The sequence below is a fragment of the Rhinolophus hipposideros genome, assembly GCF_964194185.1.
Source record: "Rhinolophus hipposideros genome assembly, chromosome: 9".
NCBI classification, from domain to species: Eukaryota; Metazoa; Chordata; class Mammalia; order Chiroptera; family Rhinolophidae; genus Rhinolophus; species Rhinolophus hipposideros.
In genome coordinates, this window is record NC_138055.1 from 50,042,074 (window position 1) to 50,068,055 (window position 25,982).

At 42.0% G+C, this 25,982-nt stretch overlaps 2 protein-coding genes across 6 annotated transcripts in view; one reads left to right on the forward strand and one right to left on the reverse strand.

Moving 5' to 3' along the window:
* The window catches only part of PFKM (phosphofructokinase, muscle), a 45,644-nt gene extending 40,881 nt beyond the window's left edge, over nt 1-4,763 (forward strand). For all 3 annotated transcript variants that reach the window (XM_081060345.1, XM_081060344.1, XM_081060343.1), the window contains 6 exons: nt 396-560; nt 1,573-1,634; nt 1,872-1,983; nt 3,707-3,806; nt 3,888-3,993; nt 4,236-4,763. In XM_081060345.1, coding sequence (XP_080916471.1) covers nt 396-560; nt 1,573-1,634; nt 1,872-1,983; nt 3,707-3,806; nt 3,888-3,993; nt 4,236-4,380 — 690 coding nt within the window. In that variant the 3' untranslated portion in view covers nt 4,381-4,763. The remainder of the gene's footprint in view (nt 1-395; nt 561-1,572; nt 1,635-1,871; nt 1,984-3,706; nt 3,807-3,887; nt 3,994-4,235) is intronic.
* Nucleotides 4,764-5,434: 671 nt separating this feature from the next.
* The window catches only part of ASB8 (ankyrin repeat and SOCS box containing 8), a 30,086-nt gene continuing 9,538 nt past the window's right edge, over nt 5,435-25,982 (reverse strand). The window contains exons 1-4 of one of the 3 annotated variants that reach the window (XM_081060351.1): nt 13,997-14,391; nt 11,139-11,298; nt 9,574-9,678; nt 5,435-7,705 (exon numbers count right to left, since the gene is read on the reverse strand). In XM_081060351.1, coding sequence (XP_080916477.1) covers nt 7,073-7,705; nt 9,574-9,678; nt 11,139-11,267 — 867 coding nt within the window. In that variant the 5' untranslated portion in view covers nt 11,268-11,298; nt 13,997-14,391 and the 3' untranslated portion in view covers nt 5,435-7,072. Of the gene's footprint in view, nt 7,706-9,573; nt 9,679-11,138; nt 11,303-13,667; nt 14,392-25,982 lie in introns of those variants that run through there. The other 2 variants (XM_081060353.1, XM_081060352.1) reach the window with 2 other exon arrangements.

The following is a 25,982-nucleotide window of genomic DNA, read 5'->3' on the forward strand; positions in this document are numbered from 1 at the left end:
GCACTATTTGAAAAATCCCTCTTCAAGTCCAGGCGTTTGCACCGACTTCATTTAACCATGCATGTGGTGTTTATTCTCCTCACCTGGTGAGTCTTCTAACCTAGAAATGCATCTGGACTCTGCATACTAAATGTTTGTTCCTTTCTGAGGTCAGACCGCCTAATTTCCCTACTCTAAGCAACAGAAAGGGGAGGTACTCCTTCCTTCCCAGGAGACAAGTGCCACACTGTGCTTGACAAATGTGCCTGCCATCCCGGAAGGCAAGAGCTTGATGAGATGTAGGGGCCCTGCTGGCCTGGAGTGGAGATAGTTCGAGTTGGGTTATGACACGGGCCACAGAAGTGACGAGAAGGAGGCCCCGGACCCTGTCTTTCTGTGACCCATTGTCTTTGCAGACCTGTGACCGCATCAAGCAGTCAGCAGCTGGCACCAAGCGTCGGGTGTTTATCATTGAAACTATGGGTGGTTACTGTGGCTACCTGGCCACCATGGCAGGACTGGCAGCTGGGGCCGATGCTGCCTACATTTTTGAGGAGCCCTTTACCATCCGAGACCTGCAGGTAGGTGGCCACCCGGAGCCTGCTGGGTAGCTCTCCCTTGCCCCAGTCTGTCCCCACTGTTCTCACAGTGACCTGTGCCATAAGAGCATAAGAGGAGGCTGGAGCTGATTGGTCTGTGGAGTCCTGTGAGGAGACTAGAAAGCACCAAGCAGGCATTCTCTGGTGTAACCTCCCGTGCGGACCACAGCGCCTACTGTTGGAGCATTCATTTTGAGGCGCGGCATGCTGCTCAGCCTTTTATATGTTTTTCATTTTATCTTCACAACATGCAAGGGACATGCTGTCTTTGTATTACAGATGAGGAAGGCGTAGAGAGGTCCAAAGCTTGTCTAATCTCATTAATAGGTGACTTTCTACTATATCTCGCCACCCCTCCTGATTTCCCTTGCTACCAAAGTGGACTCATTCCATTTTTGAGAGGGATACCCTTTCACCTCTCGGGGGGTAGGGGAACTCTGACTCATGTTTCACAGAGGGACCATATGATCCTTATTTTCCAAGATCCCAGTTCCCTGGAGGGAAAAAGAATCACACAGTGGAGGGGTGGAAGGCTGACCCTAATCCAAGAACCCAGACAGCTCCCGTCAGGAGTGAAGGGCAGGAATCTTCCTCCCCCACCCTCAACTCAAAGCCCAAGGGAAGGAACTGGTTCCTCCCAGGTACATACACGCATTTAAAGACGGACACTGAGAGCAGAGTCACCCCTCTGAGGAAAGGAGAACCAGAAACACCTGGAAAGGAAAACTGAGAGGGGTTGGAAGAGGGCTGAAAACTGACAGTCTTGAACTTTCCCTCTTACAGTTCTGCCTGTCTCATTTGGAACTTCATTTAAATTTCAGTCTGCACTGAACTTTGTAAAGGGATCAGGCATAGTTCAGGCCCAAGAGTGTAAACAGCTTCCTTTATTTCCCTCTCCCTCCTGGAGAGGCCGGATGGGAAAAAAAGAGGTCTCTGCACTTGCCAGACCTTATTCACTCCCAGCCAGTCTTAGGATTCACTGTTTCATTTTCAGGCAAATGTTGAACATCTGGTGCACAAGATGAAAACAACTGTGAAAAGGGGCTTGGTGTTAAGGTACCTCAACCACGGTTTGTCCCCAAGTGAAGAGAGAAAACAGTCAGGCTGTGGTCTTGGCCTACAGCATGGATGCGTGGTTCGGGCATTCTGAGGAACTTATGGGTACAAAGGGAGAGAACCTGAACCACAGGAGGCGATCGAGAGGGCAGAACAGAGCCTACAAAGGCAGAAAGGGGGTGGGGGTAGGGGTGGGGAGACAACCATAGTCACAGGCTTCCGGTGTCTACCTGGCAGGAATGAGAAGTGCAATGAGAACTATACCACTGACTTCGTCTTCAACCTGTACTCTGAGGAGGGGAAGGGAGTCTTTGACAGCAGGAAGAACGTGCTTGGCCACATGCAGCAGGTAGGAAAGACCCCAGTCATGTCCGCCACCAATCAGCCATCACCCCCAACATCCAGCGAGGCTCCCAGTGGGCTCTCACTGCTGGAGGCTGTCGCCATGGAGCACGAGCCTGCTGTCTTGTACAGTCATAGAACCAAAACATCTTTATCCTGGAAATGGCCTTACAGATTATGTGGCCATCCTGTTCATTTAGGGCAGCGTTATTCAACCCCGGCACTATGGCCATGTGGGGCTGGATAATTCTTGGGCGCGGGGGGCTGCTCTGTGCATTGTGGGATGGTTTAGCAGGATCCCTGGACTCTACCCACGAGATGCCCGTAGCGCCTCCATTGTAACAAGTAAAAAATGTCTCCAGACAACACTAACTGTCCCCTAGAGGACACAATTGTTCTCAGTTGAGAACCACTGATTGAGATGAAGAAAATGAAGCCCAGAGAGGAGAAATAATTTTGTCAGGGCCATTCATCAATCTTGGGTAAGAGCCAGACAGCCTCGGCCATGGCTCTTCCCACCACACCGATTTCCTGAGGAACCTGGGGAATGAGGACAGGCACCTCACTGCTGTTGGGCTCCATCTCCACTAACTGGGTTTCAAGAGGAAAGGAATTCCTTTCTACCACTGCAGGGTGTCATGTGGGGTCTCAGCCCCCGCTCCCCGCATAAGAACGCAGGAATGGTGAGGCCAAAAAGGAACACCCACGGAGCCATGGATAGGGGAGTCATACCACTATAGTCTCGCTGGTGGCTGGGTTGGAGACACAGGAAGCAGGGGCCACACGATCCGCAACCTGCCGTTTGCTTTCTTGCCAACAACCTCACTCACTAACTGTAATCCACCTCTCTGCAATCCGCAATCCACAATCTGAGCTTGTTAGCTCAGCCACAGCGGTTGTATCAGTGGCTAATGGCTAACTGGTAACAGCTGATGGCCAACTAGTCACAGCTGATGGCCATCTACTACCCGAGCCAGCACCCCTCCACGTGAGGCCGAGAGCCTGGAAACTGCATTCCTGGCTCTGTCCCCACAACCACCCACATTCCATGCCCACCCAACGCAGGCCTCACTCACAACTGGTACTAGTGATCTGAGGCTACCCCCATCCCAAACGTCCCTAGCTGATGTGGCTTAAGCATTGACCTTTGACTTTTCTCTATCCACAAATAAATTCCTAGTATCTCAGTTTAAATGAGCTTATTAGCCCTGGCAGGAATGGGGTACTAATTGATTCAAGTATGAAGACCTATTTCCTGTTTTTCCTTCCCTTTCCCACTTACTTTCTCTTAGTTCAGAGAAAATCGACATGTTTTACGTTATTCTGAGGTGTTACTAGGGCCATCTAGACTGGGCCATAAGGAACACTTTGGTGTCATTGATAATGGTGACTGACCAAAGCTGCCAGCCTGAGCTGGTAGGGAAGTGACCAAGTGGCCAGTGAGACTAGAAGGAAATGAACAGGGTCAGAGCTATGGAGCTAGAAGACGCCATTGTGAGACCAGTCATCCCCTTTAACTAATTAGTAACTTATACCTAACAAATGGCCAAATATGCTGGGCAGTTCATCCTGGTTCCCAGAACGGTTTCAGGATTTCCTTTCATAGTTTGATTTCTGGATTCCTGTTTCTGGCTGTAAACCTGGGCTCTCATTTTTTTCTGTGTACTCAGCTATCTCTGCTACTTCATTAGAGTCCATCCGCTATGTAATTTTTATGATTCTTTTTCTAGGGTGGGAGCCCAACTCCATTTGACAGGAATTTTGCCACTAAGATGGGTGCCAAGGCTATGAACTGGATGACTGGGAAAATCAAAGAGAGTTACCGTAACGGTAGGTGGGATAACAGGGTGAGCCCCCTGCATAGAGGCTGGTTCCCCAGTACAGAAGCTGACTGACCGTCCCTTATTGCAGGGCGGATCTTTGCCAATACGCCAGACTCGGGCTGTGTTCTGGGGATGCGTAAGAGAGCCTTGGTATTTCAACCAGTGGCTGAGCTAAAGGACCAGACAGATTTTGAGTGAGTACATCTACTTCCTGGAGTGGTTCCCTCTCTGATAGTTTCAAGAACTTCTTTTCCTAACCTGTTTACTGTCTTCAATCCTTTTCTCTTAGGAGTAACACCTGTAGTTGTACCTACTTCAGAGCTGATGCCTGTGCCCTAAATCCAGCCTCTTTTGCTCACCTTTTTCCCATAACCTTTGACAGAAGTTCATTACGGTGCTGAAAGATTAAATCATCATCTCCCTCATTCCTTTGTAGGCACCGCATTCCCAAGGAACAGTGGTGGCTGAAGCTGAGACCCATCCTCAAAATCCTAGCCAAGTATGAGATCGACTTGGATACCTCAGAGCACGCTCACCTGGAGCACGTCAGTCGGAAGCGGTCTGGAGAAGCTCCTGTCTAAGCATCTTTGGAGTGAGGGGAACGGATTGCCTGATTATGGTCAGCTCACCTGCTAGACGCAAGTCCGCGTATTCGCAAGTCTTTTAGCTCATTTTCCATTAGGTTTCCTTTTATTTGGTAACTGCAGCCATGATCAGCTCTGACTAGGGGGCAATGAGTGGAAGCTCCTTTTAGATAGAATTCATCATGACTTCTACCCAGCTTCATCAGTCACACAAGGCTGGGCTCTTCTAGTGCTACTGCTAGATTTCAGTTACTCGGTTAGAACTTTCCTAAAAATAAGCTTTATTTATTTCTTTGTTATAACAAAGCCTTGGTTCCTCTACTACTTTTGCTACAGTGACAAACAATAACTACACTAATAAATGCCAACTGGTCACTGCTTTTGGTTCTCCTGTTACCATTTTCACAAGTAGAATATAGTACGATCGGCCCCAAGCACCACACTCCGCCCAGACAGAACACCTGGGAAAATGCAGCGAGGTGATCGGCCCGTGGACTTCTGCGGCATCTCTTGGCTCACACAGGGTCCTAGAACATAGTACACTGGTCCTCACCCTCGTTCCGCACTAGCCCCTTCAGCATCCTCTGCAGCCAGTACGATGCTCCAGTCTCCCTTAAGCTAACGTTGTGTTTCACCTCTTGAACGTGTACCCTTTACCAGAGTAGCATGTTTCTAGCCATCGCATGATCTCTATCCCTCTGCTGACGACCTAGGGTTCTTCCTTCTGAACTTTCCCCCTATACTACTTCCTGGATGAAAGCAAGACTCCACTTGCAGGGAGACATGTACATTTTGAAAGTCTGTGAAATTGAGACACCAAGTCTGGGACCTGGTTTTGCGGATTGGTTGACATACTGCTTTGGAAAGATGTCAGTTCTTATTCAGCTTAATTTCTGTTCCATAACAGCTGCTTCTTCCTCAGTAGCCAAGTACCCATGTAATGCAGTTGGTCTTCAGAATTGGGACTACAGATTACACTCCAAATGGACAGGATGGTGCCCTGTCAATGCCAGGTTTAAGATTAGACTCCAAAAACCACATCCTGGCTCTCAGCACAGGCATATATATTCCTTCCCACTCAGTTTCCTCACATGCTTCATGCAGCAGGAAGGAGGTTCAAAGTTACAAGGGGTGGAAGAAAGGATTATCGCTAGTACATCACTTTCGCTGGCTGTCCAAAGTATTACTGCTGTACCTTACAAACAGTTCTACGTAGTAACTGCGAAGCCTTATCAGAGCCCAGAATTCAAGCAGCCAATGCTTTGTGTACAGGAATTAAGATCAAGCACTGTTATCACGGAATCCTCAAACCAGCCTATGAGGTAGGTGGTAACAGACCCATTTCAGAGATGAGGACACGGGGGCTTGGTGATTCAATCGTGGAGAAAAGTAGGAACAGTAGAAATTGCCAGACGTGCTTTAGAACTGTTTATTTCTTTTTTTGAAGTGAGCAAAAACACCAGTAGCAAAAGGGCAAAAGCAGACATACTTTTTAAAATTAGCTGTGTCAGCTGATTCTGTTCAGTTTTATTTGTAGTTCCCAATCAGTGTTTCTAAAAGAAGGTTTTTCAAATTTGCATACAGGTCATCTAAGATCAATAACAACTTGATCTAGTTTAGGAACATAAAAAAGAAGAGTATTGTTGACTAAGTATTGGTCATTAAAACCGAGTACTTTTGGGTAGGTGGGCCATCTCCAAAGAAGCTCTCGTAATGCTCTTCACCCACCCACCCCGACCAATGTCTTGTACAGATCAGTAAAACACAAAGTTTCCGAAACAACTGAAAGAAAAATAACTCCAAACTCTTGGCAGAGTGAGCTTCGTATAGGGAATGAGGAAGACTCGTGGGAAAAGGCAGCCCAACTCCTCCTCCACTAGAGCAGACACCTTCGTCTATGATGCCTTCGTCTATGATGAAATGCCTGAGCCATTAAAGCAAACTGGCTTTCAGGAAGAGAAAGAACTGCATTAGGAGAAAAGTTCTTGGGACTGCTTAGGAGCTACTATCTCTTCTACTATGTGGAAAGCCTGGAGACAATCTTTCTGAAATAACATTGCTCGACTATTGTAACCCTTGGGCACAACCATGAAAAAGAGGCAAAGACTACTGTTTCCTTTGTTGGTGAGAAAGGGGGCCAGTCCCTTCTGAATGTCCCATAATGTGGCATTCTAGGGACACCACCCAGGCCAATTCTCAATCTGCACACTATTTGAGGCTGTAGTACTTTCATTTGAGGGCCATGATGTTAGCTGGAATTTTCTTAAACTTGTTCACTGATCAACTAAAATGCGTCTAGAGGGATTCTTCTGAAACATTAATTATGTCCCCAAAGGAAAACCAAACACACATTCTTTGAGTGATCTTCATCTTTCTAGAGAAATGTAGTTGTACTGTTGACATCTTCCCAAAAGGGGAAGATAAGAGAGATCTCTTTTTTGCAGGGTGCAATATAAGAAGCCAAGTAAGCAGTACACAGAAAACAAAGTGAGAGGTTTTTGTTTGTTTGGTTGCTTGGTTTGGGGAGGGGAGATGGTGTGGAGCTTACTTTTGTCACATGTTGCCTCAAAATATAAACCACACAACAGGAACAACTGCTTTTCCTGTTTTCCAAGACAAAGAGACAGTACTGCAGGGGAAAAACCTCACCCAGAGTTGCCTGCGTGATGGTGCAAACGTCTCCTCCAGGCTATTCTACAAGTAACAGGTATTCTTTCAGAGAAGCTGGCAGGGGAAGGCCTTTCACTGCATCGGGCAGGTACTGGAGTCCCAGGCTCCGGCGCACAGCATAGCGAGAGAGTGTTTTTAGAGTTCCTGGGGCTGAGCACAGAACAGTCAGTTTTTCACATAGCTGCTGGTCTCTGGCCACTTCTCGTGGCATGGTGCCATTTTTCCTTAATTCAAAGTGTCCCACAGCTCTATGGAGGAGCTCAAAGCAAGAGTCCTCTTTCTCAGTTCCAAGTCCCCTGACCAGCAGGGCCACCAGGCGGGAGATGGGTGTCTGGCCTTTTAGGTTGATGACTCTGACCTCTGCACCATAATCGAGAAGGATACTGATGCTCTCCAGATTCCCCTTCATGGCCGCCCAGCTGAGCGGGGTGTCGTTGTTGTAATCCAGGGCATTGACAGAGGCCCCACTCTCCAGGAGGGCCCGCACACATTCAGCATTGTTCTTAAAGGCTGCCCAGTGCAGTGGCGTGTCTCTGTTGCCGTCCAGGGCATTGGGGTTTGCACCATACTCCAGAAGGACCTCCACACAAGCCTCGTCCTTCTCAGCTGCATAGTGGAGGGCTGTTCGGTTGTAACCATCCAGGGCATTCACCTGTAGAGAGCGAGGAACTGTATTACAGTAGACAGACGACTGAGAGGACGACAGGAGGGCAAAGCAGCTTGCATGTGTGTATCCGCTATGGAATGTTCTCCACAACAGGGTCAATAAGCAATTCCCAGGGGGGCCTTGCTGATCAAGGTGGAGATATGACAGGAGCTTAACAACAAACCGGAAAAGATCTGTCTGCACACAACGCCATTCTATTGTGTGCACTGAGTGGCTGGCCTGCATTATTCAGGTGTTTGCTATGTTCGCAGTACCATTCACTAGAATCTCTAACGTTAGAGCAGGAGCTAAAGAAAGAGAAGATGAAGTCTGTCCTTGAAACTACTTGGAAAGACGTTTATTAAAAAGCAGCTTGAATGTACTAGGCAGAGGAAAGGTTTTGGAGTATTTTATCTACCCTAACTCACTCTATCCTGTGGCTTAAGGCAACCAGACTGAAACATAATGAGGCCAAACTAAGCTCTGCCCACATAGCTCTGTTGTGCTCTTTAACCAAGCAGAGAAGCTCAAATTGTTCATCCAAGTCAGCCTCTTGCAAAAATACGCTGTGGAGTCACCAGAGAACCTGGATGAGAGTATGTGGAGGAAAGCACAAACCTCCCCATGCCGGAAGAACAGTTGGCTTGCTAAGAGTCAGCATCACGTCTAATTTCTGAAGGCTGCTACAAAGACTTCAAAACCCAAATTTTTAAATGGTATATTACCTTCCCCCATAAAATGCAATAAATAACTGAACTATTTAACTGAGTTAAACTTTCTATTTAGTTAAAACCTCTTTTTGGCCTCCAAGATATTTTCACTTTTCATCATTGACATAAATCACTGGCTTTCATTCCAGGGTCACTCACAAAAGTTACGGAGTAGATAATGACAAGTAGAGAACAACATGGTTGTGCGGAGAGGAGGATGCTGGGGGCTACCCCTTAGGCCTACTGACCAGTGTGTCTGGGTCCTGCACAACGGCTTCACGGCATGTCTGATTCAAATTGCACCTTAGCATATGCACATTCAAGATTGCTCACCAAGAGTCAAAACCACTAACATATTTATTCAACAAGCACTGACTTAGCAATTACTACATGCCAGCATTCTAAACACTTTATAACCTTATAAAGAAGATATCATTAGCATGCCCATTTTACAGATGAGGAAACTAAGGCAAAGAAACTTTAACTAACTTGTTCAAGGTCACACAGCTGGAAGTGACAGTTGGAATTCAAATCAATGAAGTCAGGCTCCAGACAGAGTTCTATTCTTTTAATCACTCATTGTACTATGCTGCTTCTTGCTAATGCCAACATAAATTAATCTGTGGTTTTTATGTTAACATACTCATTAGAAAGACTACAGAAAACAAGATATATTAAAACAGAAAACAATTAATGGGCAGAAATAGCACAAGAAGTCCAATCCTGACGACAAAACTGCCTAATGATACGTATTTATCTCCCAGTGACAGTGGCATTAGAAGTGCACGTCCGGTAGCAGGTTTGAAACAGTATAGATTTAATCAGAGTTGAGGGACCTTTGCACTTAATAGCTCCTGGACAGTTAAGAGGCACTGAGATGATTAAATGGAAATACAAACAACCCCAGAATAAAGGCTGGGAGAGAAAGGGGAGATAAAATTCCCTCATCGTGGAGCCACGGACAGCTTAAGAAAGAAAGACAAAGGAATGAAATCCTTTGGATCATTTCACATATTGGCCATTACGTTTTGCTTTAATATTGGCGCTGCCAATGTTACCATGAGCTAGAAGGTGGGAAAAGGTGGGAGAAGAGAGAAGAAATTTTAAGAAAATAGGAAGCTCAAATTTTCGTGAATCACTAATGTGACAGTGGTAAAACGTTACCTCAGCTCCTTTTTCCAGGAGTAGCTCCACACAATCAGCATCTGACACCATGCAGGCACAATGCAGCGGCTTCAGTGTGCCATGGGTACAGTTCACATCTGCTCCCTATGGGCAGAGGGAAACTTCAATCAGTGTGCTCAGCTCCGGCTCATCGAGCAGGATAAGACTCAGAACTGAGTCCGGGGAGAAGAGGATTCTAACTCTGGCTGTACTGTAAACAGACTACTGGTCTCAGTTCCTATTCCTATTAATTAAATAACATTATGATGCTAATATCCAAACCAAGCAAATACGCTGAAGATGAATAAAAGGACCTGTCAATTCTGTAGATCAAGTTATTAAGTTTCTCCACAAGGTAGCCTGCCAGAAAGTTATTTGGACATCACTGAGGACATAAACTGATGTGTTAAAAACAGTGGGAACCTCATCATGAGGCAGGAGAGCTGGAAAAGCTTTCTATGGCCATTATGCTCTGAAAAAGTTAGGAAAGTGAGTCTGTCAAACTGAAGCCAGGAGAACTGGCACACCCTTTTTGTCATTCAACAGACAACCATCACTAATAGTAAGGTCATCTTAACATCATCTTTTTGTTTACAAACATCTTCAAGGTAGCCTCTTAGTACCAGCATTCTCTGCCACCTAGCCCCTGCTCGTACTTCTATTTCAAATCTGATAAAGGAGATGGAAATACCACAGTCAGACCAAAGTCACTGAATGACTCAGCAGCAGAGCTAGAATTAGAACATGACAAAATTTCTACTGCTGAGCCTTCTGATACCACTTTTGCTGAGAACAAACTAAGACTATGACTTTTTCATCTCACAGCTGTGGCACACAATTCTGAAGCAGATACAGAGCTCTAGGCTATAAATAAGGATTTGAAAGTTGCTGAAAAGAAAGTACAGAAGTAACCATCTGGATGCACTTTTTAGTGACCAAAAATAACCCTGTAACTTCTCTACAACAGGAATAATATACAGTAAAAGGTATAAAGACCTTCTAGGATACACTAGTCATATAACAAAATTACTGAACAGCAGTGGTCAGATATCAGATATGAAGGTGCTTTCTGAAGTCAAAAATTACCGTGCATTTTAGGAGTTGGTGATATTTTCTACAGAACTAGAAGTGGTAGCAGTTGTTAAGATAGAAGGCAAGTGATAGCTATGTAATCATTATAAAGCACTAGGATCTGAAAACCACATCTGCTTTGCTCATCTCCTTTCTCCCTTACTTAGTACAACATGTACAGAAGACTTTGAGCTTGCTGGGTCCCATATGCACCATTTCCAGACAGATTTTACAAAGATCATGAAACTGGAGTTATCTAGAACATATTTCCTGAAGAAAAACATCAGATGCTCAAAGTGAAAAGGAGAAGGGAAGAGAAGCAAAACATAGGAAAATTACACTATAATGGTCAAGTCAATACATTTAAGAAGATTGTAAAAACTCTGTGATCTTGAGCTGAGTCAAAGCTACAAATCTGTCATCTATTAGGATTCCCCGGGAACTTTCCCACTTCACCTCCCCAAGGACTCTGGCATCAATAACAGCACACTCACCCCTCTGATGAGGTCCTCTACATTATCATGTGGGAAGGAACGAATGGCAGCGATTGTTCGGATTAAGCGCTCTGAGAGAGAGTATTTGCTCTGAATGCTCTGCATAATATACCACATACTGGAACTCATCAAGGCTCAGGGTATGTTCACATGCTCCAAACTGCCTGAAACAAAGAAGTTTTAGGCATACACAGTATCACTGAGCATACCTGTCCTTAGGGGCAGGCGTTCTCTGGGGCCTTCCCGATACTAAAAGCAGATTTCAAAGATCAATGATTGATTAATATCATTTTCTCTTAATCATAAGGAAATAGGTTAATAATAGTTGCTTAGGGAGCCGGGTAAACCTGGACACAGATGATCTGACTCTCAGTTCTACTCTCTGACCTAAGTCTAGCACACGATTTCTCTAAGAGACTCCAAGACCCTCAGGGAGTTCTGTGTAGTTTAACAACAAGAGTATGGAAGAAAGAGGATTTTTTTTTAAAGGCTAAAGATGCCGCAAAACATTCTTTTCCACCTCTGAAGTTTGTGGTTTTTATATGAGCACCAATTTTAGGTTTTTGTTACATTTGGCCTTGCAGTATAGTTATGTTCATATGGCTTCTCCATCTAAATTATAATAAATTGGAAGACAAGCATGGTCCTTGTCTTCCACTCTTTTGCCCATGTAAGGCCATCCACAGAGTCTCACAAAAAGAAGTATCTAATAAATATTGGTTGACTGACTGGCTAAAAGGTATGGAAGTGAGAAGAGATGAAAAAGGCTATGGAACAAATACATCTATGTTCATGACAAGGCATTTGTAAAATAGTTTAAAATGTTTCCTGAAAAGAAAAAAAAGGGGAAATAGTTGAGGTAACATTCTAAAATAAGGAAGGAATGCAAAAGTATATCAATTCTGGAGTCATCTATATGAAATTAGAAAAAAATTTCAAAGTTCACACCAATGACACATGCTTGCAGTTGTTGGAAGAAAACAAGTAGATTTGAGTGCAAAATGAATTAAAAATTTTAATAACTGGCCACTTGTGACAACTGAGAAACAGATTTGGGCAAATATATGTTGAAACCACAACATGACAAAGAATTCTAGGATAGAAGAAGAAAATAATGCAATATACTTAAATTCAACGATGATAAAAGTTTTGGCTGTGTAACAGCCATATATGAGTAATATTTGGGAAAAAATTAAAATTACAGCAAACAAGGTAGAACATTTCAATGAAAAAGCAGATATCAAAAACTGTACAGAAAATAGTATGAAGTACAGCTCTCTATGTGTAACTGTTTAGGAATCTATGTTCTTATTAAACTAAGTTGCTTGGGGGTAAATACAGTATTATTTTCAATAGTGCCCTGTACTTCTCAATAAATATATATTGAACTAATGTAAAGCTTATTACTTCAGATGCTAACCAATTCAAGACTTATAATATTGTAACAACTATGGAGGGTGCCAGGTAGGTACTAGACTTATCCGAGGAATCACTTTGTAAGTCATATAAATGTCTAACCACTATGCTGTACACCCGTATATTAGTTAATATAATATTAAATGCCAACTGTAATTGAAAAATAAAAAAATTAATTCAAGCAAATACTAAAATTATTTTGGTCATTTCATACTATGCAATTTTTGCTTTTTGTGATAAGAGTATCCCCTCATATATTATGTAACATGCTATAAACTCTAATGGTTTCTACTTTGCTAATCACTAGCCATTTATCTGTTTAAAATATATATAATACTAATTAATAGACTACAAATTTAAAATATTCGATTCACAGGTATCAATGATTCAAATTGGGAATTCTTCTCCCCTATTATAAATGAATAAGGTTACACACTTGTCATATGTCTCTCTCAAATTTTCTAGATAGTTTAGACTTGGCATGTTTTAATCTCTCCAACAGCCACTAAACTCCTCAGAGACAAGGGTCTGTATCTTATACTTCTTCGTTGCAAGAAAAAATGGGGGGAGGGGTAGGCATTTGAGTCAGCGATTCCAAGAATGGGGGCAGAAGACAGAGCATCTGAAGTGAAGGCTTAGACTGAAGTGGTTCTGTTAACCGTTTCTAGCCCCTGATAATCTGAAGAGGCTAAATAAACCCTGCAATCATTTTCGAGGCGCTCTTGGACCTCAGAACCCCTAACTCAGAACATGACCGGTGGTCCTCTGCTGCTGCCTCGAAGATACTGGTGAAGAGTGAAACTCCAGAGCCCATTGACAACATTCACTGTCAGGAAGGGTCAAGGAAGTCTAAACTCCACCGATCTCAGGACAGCAGCCCGCGCACGGTTTGACCCCCAAGTGGCCCCTTTCCTCTGCTGGAGCTGAAAACCCTCTCTCCCCGTTTTCTTTCCCTTCGGATCCAGAGAAAACACCAAGGCGTTCTTATTGCGAAGCTAGTAGCGAAGTGGGAGAGAGGCAATGTTTAACAGCTGTGGTGCTAGTGAGGCCCTGGCTCCCGCCCGGGCGGGGAGACCCTCGGCCCCGCCAGCGGCGCCCCCAGCCCCAGCGCACCTGCTGAGAGAGGGCTCGCGGCAGCTTTATCTCGTCGAGGCAGGGGGCGGGGAGGTAAGAGCACGAAACGAGAGGACGTGTGGTGTCACTCTCCGCTTCAATCCCCGCACATCTCCCGGGGCCTGTATTTAACAGGGTCGCGCAATCTGCGCGGGGGGAGCCACAGAGGCGGACTAACCCCCGCTCGGATCTCCCCAAGGCCGGGAACGATGTCTCAGCCTCGAGGGCTCGCGGACCCCGAGCGGGGAGGGGAGGAAGCGTTACTGGGTATGGTGCACCGGGTTAGGGAGCCTGGCTGCAGGCATTACCGCAGAGAGGGCCGCACTCACCAAACCGCGGGGTTGATCTGGGTCGTGAGAGCCGCTGTCAAGACGTAACCCGGAAGCAGAAGTTGTCTCCAGTGGAGCCCTCTGTTTACAGGACCTGAAGGCGACTAGAATCGGCGCTTGCGCCCCGAGCAGTGGCTGTGGGCGGCACGCGCCTGCGCAGACTGGTGAAGCAGCTGTCCTATCCACGTCTAGTTAACCGGTCACTTTCTCGCATCGCCTTGAGGCTTTGTGCGCAGGCGCAATGTGGCGCTCTCGGCCGCCGAGCGGCGGTGGACTGGAAACTCACTGGTCCCGGCCCGCAGTGCGTCCATCCATGCCCTCTGCTGCCTCCCACTGTCTCCGTCTGAGATCAGGCCCGGGCATCTCATTCCCAGATTAGTCCCAAATTCGCTACACTGGTTCAGTATTTTAGGAGACAAATTGTTAGTAAGAAATGTCTTTGACAAATAAAAGAGACTTCCAGCATTACTCATAATATTGGAACGCAACTATGCTCCTCAGACCCTTGCTGGATACTGCCCCCCCTCCCTCAGAAGGAGCTATACCAAAGATAAACCATCCAAGAAGTGTAGTAGCCCAAATGTTGAGGACTGAAAAAGAGGTACATGCTGACAATAACCCTTCCCCCCCCCAGAGATACTGACGCCTCTGTGATATAATTTCCATAAAAAGCATAAACATTTCGAAGCCAGTAGCACATAGAGGCGCATGTGAAGAATGAAGCAGCCCACACAGACTGTAAAGGCTGTGGGCCACCTGGCAGCCCGTTTGCCCAAGAGTACCCAGCGCCGATTCCCCAAAGCTTGCTCTAAGCAACAAAATATAACCAGTTTGAAAGTAAAGGAGGGCTCAGACAATTCTTATACCTCAGTGAGGGGGTGGCAAACTGGAAAAGATCATGCCCTGAGTGAGCCTCTTCTGAGTTCCAAACTGAAAAGGATTTTTGCCATGCAGGAATGTGTCCTCCACTTCCTGCCACTCTACTGTGGTGAGATCCAGATTTTAAAAAAGTGAATTCTCCCAAACTGCAAATGTTGGCAACTTTTTCTTTTTAAAAAAAAAAAAAATCGTTTTTAAAAGCAGTCAACATTCAGCCTGCAAGTCACCAATTCCAGACGATGGATTTAAGGCTGCTTTGGTCATTGACAGCTCTGTGGAAGAGTGGTTTAGGGGCAGCCCTCTGATTGGGAGGGAGTCTGGAGAGTTGATTTGAAACTGTAGCCATATATTAGCTACATTGTTTTTAATTCATAGATTTATTTGGAAAAGTTTGAAGAAACCTGAATGAGATTTTATGGAAACTAGAGTTCCTCACCCCAACCCACCAAACTACTGTAAGTCATTTGATCAAATCAGTGAACTGGAAATGGTTTGATTCTGTGTTCACTGCTTCTAAACCAGAAACCCACATTTAGGCCATAAAGAACATTAAACCTCCAAACATAGGAGCAAGGCATACCTGTGTTGGTGTTGATCCAAAATGGAGGAGCTCATCCGTGAACCTTAGTCCTTCCTGGCTACCCACCAGCAGAACAAATCAAGAAAAATCAAACCACCTACATGTCTTGTCCAGATCTAACCTCATTTCAGTCAGTACCTCTCAAACTCCCATTCCTATGTCTAGAACTGTGTGATTTACACTAATAGCCCAGTAGTATATTCTCCCCTGAACTCCTTGGATCCTACTTGGCTGCAGAATTAATAAGATGAGAGGCAGAGATGTAATAAATTCCATTCCATGATGCCATGGGCCCAAGCCTGCTAAACTTCCCTCTTTCTATTTAGATCACGGTGCTTGGCACCACCCATAATTTTCTCAAAGTGGAGTATAGCTTTACACAACTGACATAATGAGGGGTTGGTGACTGCTTCTCTGGCCTTCATCTTATTAAGTCTAGCTCTGGTGGGTCCACTACTCTGTCTTGGAAAATCAACTGCACAAAAGAAGGAGGTCCCCACCTGTACACAACAGAAATGATAGTCAAAGGACCCAGCAAAGGAAAGTACCACAGTTGAAAGGTGGCATCTGTCCCTTCTCTGAGATTCCATGCTTTGGCAGCTCTTGTTCAATGTCATGTACCAACCAGGATGGTAGAAAGAAAAACCCATAGTACAGAAGACCTAGCTTTTTGTCCTGGCGCTGAGATCGATAGTTCTTTCATTCCCCCCCCACCTTTTTTTTTATAAAGTGGGAACACTGCCTGAAGTGATCTCTAAATATCCTTCTATTTCTATAAATTCTGAATATACTTAATGCCCAAGCAAAACTTCTTGCTTCCAAATTTTTACTCCAAAGTCCAAATAAGAACAGCTTTATGTCTATCATAATACTAATATATTAATGGGACCTATGAAGGCTTAATTATAAGATGGCCAAGTCTACGTAGTTTCTGTTCCATTTTTGCTTCTTCTGGCTCATTTCTAAAACAATGTAAAGACAGTAATAATTCCCAGCTTCAAGTTTTAAATGTTATTTTTATCAAAACAATGTTCAAGCACACCAAAAAAAAAAAAAACTAGAGAAAATAGTATGATGAACTTGTTATATTCATCACTTATATTTAACACATTAACATTTTGCTAAATATTTTAATCTAATTTTTTGTTTCTTTGTTATTTTGTCCAGCTTTAGGGTTTTGAAATAAACTACTCAATATCCACAGTTCCCACAGCTTTGGGGGAAATTTTTTTCTGAGGTTTAATTTGACATCCTATACCTTTCCTAAAAACCTGAACTATCTCATATTTATTTATCCATTGCTTCCTTGAAAAAAGATAAATGTTTTTACCTGTGTTGTTTCATGTCTCAAAATTTCTTGGCTGGTAAAATAAGGGGTATATAAATTCTGGGAATCTCCCAGCGTCTTATAAATATAAGAATGATTAGAGTCTCCCAGCGACTCTACAATAGATGATCCATACAGATTATTGTATAGTGTCTCTGAGAAGTGACTGCACAACCAAAGGAGATTTCAGATCCATTCATTCATCCATTCATCAAACACTTTTTGGGCAGTGTTAGGTTCTAGGTTCTAGTCTCTGTGCTCATCAGTGCAATGCAGGGTGGACAGAGATGGAAAGACATATTGTCTTTCTGTCAAGGGTTGGGAGACAGATTTGCAAATAGTCAATTGCAATAAAAGTTTATTTCAGTGAAGTTTTATGTACAAAGTGAATGGTGAAAAATAGTTCTACTTCATGGAGAGATCAAGATAGGGTAGAGAGAAGGAGGGTCTGTGAAGAGTTTTCTTGGGGAGAAATTTGTTTGAGCTGTTGAGTTCCCACTCTGCTCTCACCCGGAGGGAAAAGCAGTACTTGGGCTATATGTTTTCCTCAAGCCTAAAAAGGGGCTTCTGTGGGACTAGAGAGCTTAGAAATTGTTCTTGATACTTGGAAAACACAGAGAATTGCACCAACTCTTGCCTATAAAACTGAAGAAGGAGGTACCACAAAGCAGAGGGGGCTGCACTAGGATCTACCAGTACTCCCAGATGTGGTACGGATGATGAATGTGTAAATGTTCCCCTGGACCAGATGTGAGCCACATACAAGACAGTCAGTATGGGGTTGCCATTCATCTACTCAAAAAGGCTGTCTAGAGGTGTGGAGGGACCCAGTGATCAGAAGTTAGAGATGAACACAGGAATCCTAGAACCTACACAGGACGTCACAGGCAACCAACTGTGTCAGTCTAGGCCAAAGGGACTCAAGTGAGAGGTCTCTGATGATGGCAATTTTCAGAGAACCTTTAACAGCACTCTGCAAGAAAAAGAGTAAACTCTATCTGCCAGACACAGGTAGCACAGACTCAGCCTATCAGAACAGAACTGCCCTAGCCCCTCAGCTGTCCTCCCTCCTCCACTTTCACACAGCAGATCAAATAGCAGTTAGTTAGTGGGGGTGGAGGTAAGTTGAGCAGAAAGCTGGATGCAGGCAGCCACCAGTCACAAGAGGCCTTACTTAGGGGAGGGGGAGAAGGAGAAGTCTTAGACTACCTAGTAACTTAGAATGAAGACTGAAGTCTTCATTCACTATCTTAGACTGGCAACATTCTAATTACTGAATCAAGCCTCTCTCTTTTTTTTTCACTTTAAGCGACTGTCAATTATGGGAGAATGAAACAAAAAGTCAGGGAATGTGCTCATTTTCCCATTCAGGGGCAGGGGGAGATTATCCTCTCCCAATGACTATTTTTAAAACATGGTAAAAGCCAAAAAATAAAGTTGTATTTCGATGACATCCCATGAATCTTGCATTCAATATCCTAACTCTACATATATTTCAGTTTATTTCTGTTCTATGAAGAACAAGTGACTCCCTAAGTTTTTTGATTACAAGTGACTCCCTAAGTTTTTTTAAATGTGTTGTACCTCTCATAAGACTTTTAAGTCATTATTTTTTCTTCTCCCTCCTGCTAATTCCAGTTCTGCTTTCAAGAATTGTTCATTAGTTAGGGTTGATTTACAGTACAACTAGTGTTTCTATTTTCAGACCTTGGCATAAACCTGAACTAGAAATTTGATAATAATGTTTTGCTTGTAATTATTGCTGCTATCACTGTTCAACTTGTGTCAGTATCCAGTCTCCGTGGAGAGATGCCATCAAGCTGTCCCAGGTGACAGATGTGGTGTCTTGCTCTTTGAGCATTGCGGCTACCTATTGACCACAGGTCTTTTTGGAGTGAAAAACTCCTTTCTTTACCTGCTGGCTCCAAACTCTTTCCTGATTTTGAGTGCAATCCTCTAAAGTGACAGTGTGCTGGAGGAGAGGAATTCTGCCTTCCAATCTCTCTAAGTGGTAACAGGAAGCTCTTCACAGCCATTTTGTGGCTTCTGGCCAGGACTCATTACTTACTCTTCTGTCTAAAAAAGCTTTATCCTGCTTCAGGGGTCACCTGGCTAATGTTGATGGCAAAGTTTTCCTGACACCCTTCCTAAAGAAAGGCGTGTAAGTAAGTAAGAAGTGATTCCTTCAAAAAAAACCCTTCTCCTATCACCAAAGAAAAAGAAAAGAAACAAAAGGAAGTTTGAGATACCCTAAGAGCAAAGGAGAGAGGGGAATCAGTCAAAATTAACAAAGTAGGATGAAAAAATAAGATCTAAGTGTCAGATTAGTTGGGAAAAATAAGCTTTCTTTCATTAATATAATCTATTTCCTCTTTACTTTGACTGTCTCAATTTTTAGGGCTATTGCTTATAGCATATTCCTCATTTTAGAAACAGTGTAATATGACGCAAACACCATCAGGACCAAGGTTCCAGTTCTGATAGTAGCTCTAATTACTTTACCTGTCTTAGCATCTGTGCAACAGGGTGAGAGTAACAGGACCTCCCCCAAGGGTGAATTTCACAAAACTTAGATCACATTTGTGAAGAGTGGTTTTGTAAACTACATAAATGTTGGTTCTCATCCATGTCATCTTTGTATTATATTATATTTGTTCAAGGAGGTTACCAAATGTGTAGTCCTCCCAGTTCCATTGTAAGCACTTCTAGCGCAAAGACTTAGATTTCCTGCACTTACCTCCCTGCCATAGCACAGTCCCAAACACACAGTATTAGATAAATGAGAACTAAATTACCATAAAGTGAACTAACCTCCCAAAGAAAGGAATAGTGGAATGCCTCTATATACTGATCCCTGATCGGGAAGGAACTCAGAGGCACATATAAAAGGGAAACTGCAAGGGAGCTTTGGAAATACAGCAAAGAAAAACAAAAAATTTTTTTCAGAGAAATATGTCAGCCACATAAAACTTCTTATACACTTAAACCTTGTCCTAGAGAAAGTAATTCAGCTTAGAAAAGAACAGTATTAATGTGCAGCAGGGGTAGTCTCCCAAGACGTGTCACCAGAATGAAACAAGGACTTCTTTCAGAAACGGCTCAGAAGCGGACACGCTGTCAATATTAAACTCCACTCTTTTTCTTCTTTCTTGTAACTTTCCCCAAGGCTCAGGGAAATTTATAAATCGCTGTGTTTCTAAAATCAGTTTTTCATCAATTTTTTTTGGGGGGGCCCTACATGTCACCAATATTTTTCACTATCAGAATAATTTTGAAACCTTTTGAGACTGCATAGAGAAAGATTACCTGAGGAATTTTGGAGAAAACATTACAGTAAGAATACAAATAACAATGTTTTTGATAGTTTTTAAATTATATATACATAATACTACTTCCCCCCAAATTTGGGCAGTTATAGCAAAAATTTCCTAGCAAACCAAGACTGCAATGGACAACTCTAACAGGAGAGATTTTAAGATTGTTCAAGGAGGGAAAATTAACAGAGGAAATGCCCAAATGCCTGGTACCAGTGCGTGGTCCAGACTGATCTGGAGAATCCTACTAGCAAGGAAATGACTAGATTCTCTGAATCAATTTCAGGGGCTTGAGAAGCACAGTTAGGTTGATCTCAGAATTTTGTGCTCTTTTGAGGGCTGCGCTATTTCTAGTTGGAGTATGTCTCCCCCTGGAGGGGAAATAGAGCATTTGTTCCTTCAGTCTTCTTGTTCAGAGTTTAATAGTTGTTATTTATTCACTCATTCAACAAATACTTATTCATTCCTATTACTGTGTTCCTTGTGATAAATGCTGAAGATCTATCTGAAAATAAGATCAACACGGGCCCTGCCTCCAGGGAAATTATAGTTTAATGTGAGAAATAAACATTAAATAAAGAATCACCTGAATGCCTTAATAACCACGGTAGTGATAAGGAAAAGTATAGAGGGCAATATGACTTTCAGTAGAGCAATCAGACTAGGAGGTTAATGAAAATTTCCCTGAGCACAGAACTGGAAGATGAATAGATATGATCAGATCAAAAGTGTGGAGGAAGTGTAGGGAGTAGGCCTTCTAGCAAATGAAAAAAGACTATTTAAAGACTCCAAGAGGCAAAGAGCTTAGGAAGTTGGAAGAAGAGGCCAGAATAAAGAGGTGGGGGGCAAAAATTGAGGCTGGAAAGGTAGGGATGCTCCAGATTAGGCATGGTCTTGGGGGACGTGTTAAGGGTCCTACACTTTATCCCAAAAGAGTAGGAAGCTATTGATAGGTTTTATGATCACATCTATAAAAAGGTCATTTGATTTTCTGATGAAGAATGGTAGAAAGGGAAGGACTGCAAAAGGAAAAACAGCAGTTAAGTTATCTAGGCAAGAAACAATGGGGGCTTGGACTAGGGTAGTGGCCATAGAAAGGGAGAGAAGTGAGTGAGTTTGAAATATTTTAAGGTAAGAATTGGTAAAACTTGGTGATTGATAAAAGCTGGAGGTGACGAGGTACTGATTGCCAAGAGTCACTCCTAGATTTTTGTTATGAGCTCCTAGATGAACTGAAGAGTCATTTACAAAGAAGGGAATTTGGTGCCATCTAGCAAAAATCCAAACAGATGCATTCACCCTTTAAGCCAGCAATCACATTTTCTAGGAATCTATACTAAAAGTACATCTACACAAACTTGAAATGCACAAGGTTATTCATTGTGGCATTATTGTAATGGCAAAAGATTAGAAATACCCCAAACACCATCAACAGCTAGGAGTAGAATAGTTACATAAACCATGGTACATAGTGGAGCACTGTGAAGCTATAAGCATAATGAGGACTATTTTTCTACGTGTTGCTACAAAATGATCATAATAATATACGTGTATTATGTGAGGTGAGGTGCAGAACAGTTTATATGGTAGCTACTTTTTGGACAAAATGAACCATTGTCCAGAAACAAATGAAAATGGTTATTATAGGAAGTGGAAAGGGGGAGCTGAGACCAGGGGATGGGGATGGGAGACTCTGGCTATACCTTTTTATATAGTTTTGACTTTAGAATCATGTAATTATTTTACATATTCAAAAAGTCAATTAAACCAAAAAGAGTGGGGGGGAAGCAATCCCTAAAACTGAAAACGAGTGAAAGAAAACTAGGTGTGTATGAGATTGGTAACATAACCAAAAAGAAAGATTTATTTCAAATGACTATTGGACACAGGACTTTGTCCTTCTTTAGTGGGATATATTCTAAGAACAAAATAAACTGCAAAGAACCTTTAAACTTCATTCTGTAGTTTTAGTGTTAGTACTAATACTGGTATTGTGAAACTGTTTTATCTATAGTATATGCTAAAGGAAACAGATTCAGTGTAATTAATAAAAATGTAAAATCAAATAATTGAAAAATTTAGTGTTTTAGCGAAAGTTACATTAAATCTGTAAGCTACAGGTATTCTAAAGAACCGATAATCTCACTGAAGGATGTGAAGAAGCTGAATGACTTGGAGCTATGGATGAATCCCTGAGTGAAGAAACACAGAAGATTGTTCAGGGGGCCAGCTGTGTGAAGATTCCTCAGACAATTTCGGTGAAGCTGAGGACATATAAAACCCTGATACTGAACACGTACTTTGTTCTTAATCTTAAACTTTACACAGTTATAAGAGACCAGATGTTTGGAAGATAGGGAATCATCTACGAAGAAAACTGTTTCAAGTCACAGGCAATTAAAAGATCTTTAAATATTTTGGCTTTGGTCAAGGGAAATGTGAAGAGAACATTTTTCACCAATAGCTAGAAGGTCACTGTGTAAAAAGGGGGGTCAGGCATTCTACAGACTTATATCTGGACTACACGCAAGCATTAAAGAGCATTTGAGTGCAAGATAGCCTTTATAGGATATCTGTTTGGAGAAGAAATGGAGACACATTACAGAATTTCACCAGTGCATTTGATGGAATTATGACTGAAGAGGAAGGTCCAAGAAGTCTCAAGAACTTGCATTTTCTCTACTGAAAAGAATTAAGGACTGTATCTAAAGTATTACCATTCTCTGGGCACCCAGATTTTCAACTATTTACTGGAAATGAAGTTTAAGATACAGAAAACAAAGTTATTCTTGGAAATATTTCACAAAGTCAAATAATTTCTTTTGCATTTTTATGGAATTCATTTTTTACTTGGGATAAAAAAAAAGAAGCAAGATAATTACAGGCAGACTTTAGGCTGCATTATAGAAATCTTTCCAAAATTATGGACTGTGTTTGTTGGTTTACATGTCAACTGTGGGACAATATTCAGACTCAGGGTTTGGGCACTACTTTGAAAGTCTTGTTTGCAAAGAAATTGACAGCAAACATGACAGAAAAGTGGCCCCACTTATGAATTCTATCTAACACACAAGAAATAGTATCATTGTTTAATGCATTTGGAAGAATTTCTATAAGTGTAAAAAAATTGGAAAACTTCAGAAATTTGCTGCAAAATATTCATTGAAGAAATTTATAGAAATGTGCCTGGTTCTGGACAATGGAGGCCAAAGAGTAGAATAGCAATGAAAGTTTGAAGTCAAACCTTTTATATATATAAAGCTACTTTTACTAGAGGAGAATTATACTGCTTAAGTGAACAGTTTTATTTTGTAAATGAGTTAAGTTTAAATATGTATAGTATTATTGTGAGTCAAAGTAACACTTCAATAACATGGCAAAAAATTTATAATTTAATATTGAATAAAAGTAGGATTATAAAATTTAAAATATGAATAAAATTAAAAATTTTCACAGGAGGAAATACAGCAAATTGTTGACTACAAAAGAAAATATTAGAAAACTTGAAGACATAGAAATAGAAACTATTTAAAATGAAGCACAGGGGCGGCCAGTTAGCTCAGTTGGTTAGAGCGCGGTGCTCTTAACAAGGTTGCCGGTTCGATCCCCACATGGGTCACTGTGAGCTGCGCCCTCCACAACTAGATTGAAATAATTACTTGACTTGGAGCTGATGGGTCCTAGAAAAACACACTCAAAATAAATAAAAGTTAAAAAAAATAAAATGAAGCACAAGGAAAAAAATGATTTAAAAAGAAAGATCCAGAGCAAAGTTATCTGTGAGGCATATCGAGTGGTTTAGTATACATGTAACTGAAGATTCAGAAGAGCTGGGGGCTTAAATAAATAAATAAATAAATAACAAAAAAATTAAATAATGACTAAAAATTTTTCAAATTTGAAAGCTCAATGAAATCCAGGCAGAATAAACTTTAAGAAAACCATGCCAGGGCATATCATAATCAAACTGCTAAAACCCAAGAATAAAAAAAAAAAAAAAAATTCTAAAATCAGCCAGATGAAAAATGACACATTATATAGAGAAAAGGAATTGGAAAACTATGGCCCATGGATCAAATCTGGCCTACCTCTTGTTTCTGTAAATAATGTTTAGTTGGAACACAGCCCCACACATTCATTTATGTATTTGCTATGGCTGCTACCGGACTATGAAGGCAGAGTTGAGTAGTTGCAACAGACACTATATGGCTTGCAAAGCTTAAAAGATTTACTATCTGGCCCTTTGCAGAAAAGTTTGCCATCTCCTGCTATAGAGGAACAAAGAAAATAATGCCAGCAGATTTCTTACAAAAACTATGCAAAGCAGAAGACAAGGTCAACCCAGAAGATTTACCCAGCAAAAATATCTTTCAGAAATAAAGGTGAAATAAAGACTATTTTAAACAAACAAAAGATAAAATGTTAAAGGAAGTTCTTCAGGCAGAAGAAAAATAACATGAAAATTTGGATCAACCAAAGGAATAAAGAGTGTGCAAAGTGATAAATATATAGGTAAATATTTAAAATATTTTTCTCAAATTTAAACTCTTGAAAAGATAAATGACTAAAGGAAAAATAAAAGAAGTGCACTTGGGGTTTTAGCATACGTAGAAGTAATAAGTGTGACAATAAAAATACAAAGGACATAAGGCAGGAAATCAAAGTATGTTGTTGTAAGATTCTTATACTCTTTAAAGGTAGACTGATAAGTTAAGGGTGTATATTGTTAAATTCTTGAGCTGCATTGTCCAATACAATAACTATTCCCCACTTGTGGCTATTAAAATTAGGAAAAGTTAAAAATTCAGTTCCTTAGTCATATTAACTATACTTCAAGTATTAAATAAGTATATGTGGCTAGTGATTAGCATACTGGACAGTGCAGATATAGAACAATTCCATCACAGAAAATTCTATGAGAAAGCACTGCTCTAAAGCAACAACGACAATAAAACAGAAGAAAAAGAAGAGGAAGAGCTAATAAGCCAATAGTGGAGGTAAAAAGGAATTATTTAAAAATTCAATTAGTCTGAAAAAAATTCAGTTAGTCTAAACACTGGAATGGCAATAAGAAAGAAAGACAAAGAACAGATGGGATGAATAGGAGACAAACAGCAAGATGCTAGCTTGAAATCCAATCTTATCGATAGTTATAATAAATGTAAACGGGCTAAATATCTCAATGAAAGGGTAGGGATGGTCATGTTGGATAAAAAGTAAGACCCATGTAAAAATGGGATAATGCGCTATTCAAACATTAATTTAAAAATCTGAAAGGGTTTCATTAATGACTAAGAAAATATCACAGCATTGACTATTACCAGGAATAAAGCAAGATCATTTCATAATGATAAAGCAGTGAATTCAGCAAAAGCACATAACAATCCTAAATTGTTAAAGACATAATAAAAGACCTTCAAAATATAGGAAGCGGGGCCGGCCCGGTGGCTCAGGCAGTTGGAGCTCCATGCTCCTAACTCCGAAGGTTGCCGGTTCGATTCCCACATGGGCCAGTGGGCTCTCAACCACAAGGTTGCCAGTTCAATTCCTTGAGTCCCGCAATGGATGGTGGGCAGCGCCCCCTGCAACTAAGATTGAACAGGGCACCTTGAGCTGAGCTGCCTCCCGGATGGCTCATTCGTTGGTTGGAGCGCATCCTCTCAACCACAAGGTTGCCGGTTCAACTCCCTCAAGGGATGGTGGGCTGTGCCCCCTGCAACGAGCAACGACAACTGGACCTGGAGCTGAGCTGCACCCTCCACAACTAGGATTGAAAGGACAACTTGACTTGGAAAAAAAAAAAAAAGTCCTGGAAGTACACACTGTTCCCCAATAAAGACTTGTTCCCTTTCCCCAATAAAATCTTTTTAAAAAAAAATATAGGAA